General features: G+C 36.3%; 1 protein-coding gene across 1 annotated transcript in view; it reads right to left on the bottom strand.

The window, feature by feature from the left end:
• Positions 1–6,255: 6,255 nt before the first annotated feature.
• Positions 6,256–6,947, bottom strand: part of CCDC77 (coiled-coil domain containing 77) — a 44,398-nt gene continuing 43,706 nt past the window's right edge. Inside the window, exon 11 of the mRNA XM_006862774.1 lies at positions 6,256–6,402. Coding sequence (XP_006862836.1) covers positions 6,256–6,402 — 147 coding nt within the window. The remainder of the gene's footprint in view (positions 6,403–6,947) is intronic.

Below are 6,947 nucleotides of genomic sequence, written 5' to 3'. Positions count from 1 at the left end.
GCAGTGGTTAAATAGGCCAGCAGTTTGAACCTATCATCTGTTCCACAGGAGAGAAATTTGGCATTCTGCTTCCATAAGGATTTACAGCCCTTGAAATCCTGTGGGGCAGTTCTACTCTATCCTATAGGGTCACTATAAGCTGGCATCGACTTGATGGCAATGAGTAGTTAGTATGTTGTGAAAAAAAAAATCACACAAATTTCATGAGGAAAAGGTCATTTGTTACTGAGTTACTACTTTTTATATACAACTTTTTATTGTGAATTGGCAAAGGTTTGCCAAACAAACTAGTTTTCCATTCAACAATTCATATATGTTTTGTTTCATGTCATTGATTCCGATTTCCACAATACAACATTTCTTAATATCACTTATCCCACTTTCTCCATATTGCTCCCATTTACATTCCTACTTCTTTCCTAACACTTATGAATTTTGTTTTAGGGTCAATGCTACTACCCTTTTGATTTCAAATGCTTAATTATTCTGAGGTCCCTTCCCAGTGTTATTATTCCCCTTGTAGACCTATTGTTTGGCTAAAAACTGAGCCACAGGGATGAGTTCAGTTCCAGACTTGACTGGTGGCTAAGGGCCATAGACTCCAGGGTTCCAGCAATCTCTATCTGACCAGTAAGCCTGGTATTTTTTATGACTTTGAGTTTTGTTCCACATTTTTCTTCTCTGAGTTACTATAGGTTAAAAGAGAAATTCTTAAAAGAAAGACAAAAGTATGATCCCAGCTTATCTATTTAAAAAACATAAATGTGAGCACTTATATTAATTCTTTCATTCATTCATTCAGTATCAATCACTTACTGAGATTCATTGTAAGAGTTGGAGATACAGCAATGATCCTGTATGTGTTGAAAATGGATAAAAAATATATATCAGAATAATGAGTTAAATAAATAAAAAGAAAGGCAAAGCAGATATATGACATTGACAGCTCTTTTCAAAAGATCTTTTGCACCATTCTTCATTTTGGTTCTATAAACACTGCAATGAATTCTGGCATCAGTGATTTACCCTGAAAGTACAAGGATTTGCTAGGAAATAAGCATTTTACATATGGGGAGCATGGTAGTTCTGTAGGATAAGCACTAGTCTACAAACCACAAGGTCAGCAGTTCGAGTCTGCCAGTCGCTCCATAAAAGAAAGATGAAGATTTCTCCTCCTGCAAAGATTTATAGCCTTGGAAACCCTATACAAGTTGGAACCAATTCAACAGCACTTAACAAGTATTTTATATATTTATTATTGCATAATGCTTTCTCCTATCCTGAATGTTTAAGACAGTGAGTTTTCATTTCAAATCCTGAATTTTCATGCAAGAATTGATATTACTAAATATTTCAGATTTTGGTTATTATGCTGTTTCCACCTTTCTCTCCAAAATGGTAAACGCCAAAGTTTTCAATTGAGGCAAAAAGTTTTTAATTGGTATAGTTTTCGACCGGTTTGTATAACTATATTTAATGAAATTTCTTACCACTTCTGTCCTATATTACATACAACTTTGTCTCCTGTACTGTAGTTCCCTAAACATTCCATGCTTCCATGCCTTCTTCACAATGCTCCCTCTACCTGAACACTCAGCCTCTTGTCTGACTCCAAATTCCCTTTTAAGATTCATATAAAATATTATTCCATTTAAGTAATTTTGTCTGCTTTCTATTCTGTGCACCCATTACGTTTTACTTTACTGCCAAATTGAGTTTATCCCATGTCTATGAGTACGTTCCCACCAGCCTTTGAAGCACAGACTCTATATGAACATTCCCTATAAACTTAAGATCTAGCACAATTCTTGTACATACAAACTACTTAATGAAGAACAGTAGTATTCTAGAATTTGACAATGGTGGAAAATTTGTAGGAAATCATTTGAAGGTAAAATAACAGTATTTAACTGTAATTGAATGTCCCCTACATGCTAGATATCTGATAAAGCTATTTCATGGGTTTTCTCTTTCTTTCTTTTTTATATAATTCACATAACATAAAATTTATCCAAAGTATATGACTCAGTGATTTTAAGTATATTCACAAGATTGTGTAACCATCATCACTATGCAACTTGAGAGCATTGCGTCATCACTCCAAAAAGGAAGTCCATTAGCAATCACTTACCATTCCTTTCTCCCTGGCAACCATTAAATCTGTATCTATAGATTTACCTATTCTGGACATTTTGCATAAATGCAATCATATATTGTGGCTTTTTGGGCCTTGCTTACATGTTTTCAAGTTTTATCCATGTTACAGTATGCATCAGTACTTCATTCCTTTTAATGCCTGAATAGTAATCCACTGTATTAATATACCACATATGGTTTATTCAACAACTGATGAACAATTAGGTTGTTTCCATTTTTAGCTATCAAGGATGATCCTATTGTTCTTGTACAAGTTTTTATGTGAACATATGTTTTAATTTTCTTGGGTACATGCGTAGGAATGGAAGTACTGAGTCATTTTGTTTGTTGTTGTTGTTAGGTGCCATCAAGTTGTTACCAGCTCATAGTGACCCTATGCACAACAGAATGAAACACTGCTTGGTCCTGTGACAACCTCACAATTAGTGCTTTGCTGGAGCCCACTGCAGTTGCCACTGTATCAGTCCATCTCATTGAGGGTCTCTCTCTTTTTCGCTGAACCTCCACTTTACTAAGCGTGATGCTCTTCTTCAGGGTCTGGTCCCTCCTAATAATATATCCAAAGTATGAGACATGGAGTCTTATCATCCTGGCTTCTAAGGAGCATTCTGGCTGTACTTGTTCCAACACAGACTGGTTTTGTTCTTTTGGCAGTCCACTGTACTTTCATATTCTCTAACACTGTAACTCAAATGTATCAACTCTTCTATGGTCTTCTTTATTCAATGTCCAACTTTCACATATATATGAGGTTATTGAAAATACCATGGTTTGGTCAAGCACAGATTAGTCCTCAAACTGACATTTTTACTCTTGAACACTTGAAAGAGGTCTTGTGTAGCATATTTGTGTAATGCAATACATCATTTGATTTTTTTGACTGCTGCTTCCATGAGTGCTGATGGTTTCTCTAAGCAAAATGCAGTCTTTGATAACTTCAACCTTTTCTCCACTTATATGGATGTCATTTATTGACCTAGTGGTGAGGATTTTTGTTTTCTTTACATTGAGGTGTAACCCATACCAAAGGCTGTGGTCTTTGATCTTCATGAGTATTTTAAGGCATCTTTATTATCAGCAATCAAGGCTGTATCCTCTGCATATTGCAGGTTAATGATCTCCCTCCAATCCTGATGCCACATTCTCTTCATATAAATCCAGCTCCTCAAATCATTTGCTCAGCATACGGATGGAACAGTATAGTATAAGAATACAACCCTGGCACATACCCTTTCCTAATTTTAATACTTTCAGTGTTTCTTTGTAGTATTCAAACAACTGCCTCTTGGTCTATGTAGATTCCTCACAAGCACAATTAAGTATTTCGGAATACTCACTCTCCAAAACATCCATAGTGTATTATGATCCACACAATCAAAAGCCTTTGCATAGTTAACAAAGCACAGGTATAAACATATTTCAGGTATTCTCTGCTTTCAGCCAAGATCCATCTGACGTCAGCAATGTTATCTCTCAGTCCATATCCTTGTCTGAATCCAGCTTGAATCTTTGACAGTTCTGTGTCAATGTACTGTTGCAGCCATTTTTAAATTATCATTAGCAAAATTTTACTTGCATACGATATTGTCAGATGATTTCCACATTCCGTTTTATTATAAATTATGTGATAGTTTACATGGGATTCATCCTATCCTATTTCATTGCCATGGTTACAATCCCCTTCATGCATCATCAACCAAAGGGTATACACTACAAGCCTGCCCCCACCGCCGGTCATCAGCACACAGCCCCTCTCCCTCTCTGTGTCTAAAGTCCCCAACTGTTCCATCTCTCTAAGTCATTGTCTCTGCTTCTCTGGGTAGGGTTCCACAATCTGTTTTGTCACCTCTTTGAAATGGGCATAAATATAGATCTCTTCCAGTCAGTTAGCTAGGTAGCTATATTCCAAATTTCTTGCCATAGTTGAGTAATTGCCTCCAGTGTTGCACCAGCCAGGTCATTTGGTAACTATGTTAATTTTTTTGAGGAACATTAAACTTTTCACAAAGCAGCATCCCATCAGCAAGGTGTGAGGCTTCTAACTTTCCATTTTCTTGAGAGCATTCATTATTGTCTTTTTTGTTCTAGTCATCCTAATAGATGGAAAGTGCATCTCATTGTGGCTTTGATTTGAGTTTTCCTAAAAACTAATGATGTTGAGTATCTTTTTGTGTACTTTATTGGTCTTTGTCTTCTTTGGAGAAATATCTGTTCAGGTCCTTTGTCCATTGTTAAGGTGGGCTATTAGTCTTTTTATTGCTGAGTTTTAAGAGTTTTTATATATTCATTTAAGTTTCTTAGATATATGATTTGCAAATAGGTGACTGGAATTGAGACCAGGGTGTTAGAAACATTATCAATTGATTTTTGTAGTCAGTGGTGGCAGGTCTGAGTCATATATAAAATGGGCTATATAATCTTTAAAGTACCTTCTTACTCTGAAATTCTATGATTTAATAAGCCCTTTCATTTTTCCAGCATCAAAAAAGGAGGAATCATGAAAAGCCAATTCTCTTAGTATTAGGACAAATGGAAGAACAATCTACTATAGAAATCCACCTAAGGCCTGGAACTGATCTATCTGGATGTTTCCAAAACTAATCAATGAAGAAAACCTGATATGCTATTATACTCACTGCCTACTCACAGTGACTCATCTAGGGTTTCTGATACTGTAAATCTTTACAGAAGAAAACAGTCTCAAAGAACATCTCTTAATAGTAGTTCAGTCATTATTTTCTCTAAAGTATAAACACAAATACAAATATGAAAACATATTTGTTGTGGGTATGTCAGGATGATGTTATACTAAGCTAAGACCACTTACTTTCCACAGGCTGTCAGGAATAAACACAATTATTTTGCCCCTAATGCACAGCAATTTGACTCAAACAAACATTAAGGGATTCACATAAAGGACAAAGTATTGGTATTATCACCTTTGTAGCACCTTGCTACCTCCAACATCAGATAATTTTCAAGGGATTAAAGAAAAGCTTAACATTTGTACAAAACTGCATAGACAATGGAACAAATAAGCAAACTGGGATAAATGAGTCATTAATAAAATACAAATGCTGATTTTAACAAGAAACTATAGAAAACACAAAAAAGAATGCCTCCAATTACTGAAAATGTTAATTTAACATCTATAAATTGTATTAAGAAAGCAAACATGCCCACATTAGTGGTAAATGCTGAACTTTGGGTAGAAGTCAATTTCACTCTTGCCAAAGTGGCAGTTTTATGCAGTGAGACCTGGGAAAGCTGGCACTCGACAGGACAGCCTTGTTTTTCCAGGTCCTTCAAGTTTTCTACCTTTGATAGTGTGGTTACCACTTTTCTATTGCTGATTCCAGTGGAAAACATTTAAGTTTTCCTTCTCTGACAGGTTTACATCTTATACAGGTTACAGTTTTCATGGGCTTTACTATGTTGTTGTTATGTGCCGTGGAGTCAGTTCCAACTCATAGTGATGCTACAAAGGGTTTCTGAGGCTGTAAATCTTTATGGGAGCAGAAAGCCTCATCTTTCTCCCGCTGAACAGCTGGTAGTTTCAAACTGCTAACCCTGAGGTTAGTAACCCTATTCGTAAATACTATGCTACAGAGCTCCTTGGGCTTTACTATATTTCTAGATAAAAATTTTGCTTGAGAGTAGGATCTCTAGTGCCCTCTGGTGAAGTTTCATGAGATCGGGTGTGCCAAAGAGGTAAATCCATCCCTTATAACAAACAACTGATAAAGAGAAGAAGCAAAATGACTACAAATTTGACAAGTTGTGATTTGCTGCCTTTCCCTCTCCCACTGACATCCAGCCAGGCGCATAAGAAAAAAACTTTTTTTTTAAAGTTTTATTTTAAATTTTATTTATTTGTTTAAAAAAACAAAACAAAAAAATACTTGTCAACATAAGCAAGGTAAATAATATGGAAAAATTGTTAAGTAAATCAGGTTATAATCCAGGCCAGGAAAAAAAAAAAAGATTAACAGGACAGTTTCAAGAGGAAGATAAGTTTTCTTAGTGGTCCCTGATTCTTTTTTCTCAGGTTTCAGGAAGTAGAGCTCTTCCAGGTGCAACCACTTCTGAAAGTAGGTATCAACAGAGTCTAAGTTCATTCTCCAAACCAAACACTTTGGACTTCAGGTTCTTCAGTTCTCCCTGTATCTTATGTGTTCGTCTATTGCTGTTCCGGACCTCACACAGAATGGCAAGGTCCTGATCGGTCCGAGCATTAAGTGTTGTCTAAAAGTTTGAAAACAAAAAAGAAAAAATGATTATGGAATATACCAGAGAGAGAAAAAAATCAATCAGAAAGATCAGGCTCTAATGGTCTGTTTTTATGAACTCAATTCTTAATTTGTTGAAATCCAGTGACTAACTGACAAGAAGATATAGAATTTAAACAGAAAAGGTATGGAACTCTTTGTTCTCCCACACAACAGTAAGCCCACACCAAACCCACTGCCATCAGGTTGATTCTGACTTCTTGTTGTCGTGTGGCATCAGTTGGTTCTGATTCATACGGTTCCCAAGAGAGGCTGGTGGGTTTGAACTGCCAACCTGATGTCATCCTACAGCACCCCACTAGGACTCGATTTTGAATCTATATTGGGTTTCCAAGACTATTAATCTTTATGGGAGCTGACAGTCTCATCTTTCTCCTGCAGAGCACTAGGAGGTTTGTACTGCTGACCTGTGGTTAGCAATCCAGCACCACCAGAGTCCTTAGACAACAGTAAAGGAGTCTTTAAATAGAGATTGTTGTTGTTGTTGTTAAGTGCCGTCGA

This window comes from Chrysochloris asiatica, unplaced genomic scaffold (assembly GCF_000296735.1).
Source record: "Chrysochloris asiatica unplaced genomic scaffold, ChrAsi1.0 scaffold00050, whole genome shotgun sequence".
Taxonomy (NCBI): Eukaryota; Metazoa; Chordata; class Mammalia; order Afrosoricida; family Chrysochloridae; genus Chrysochloris; species Chrysochloris asiatica.
The sequence above is the reverse complement of the archived record's forward strand: the minus strand, read 5'-3'. Positions and strand labels throughout refer to the sequence as shown.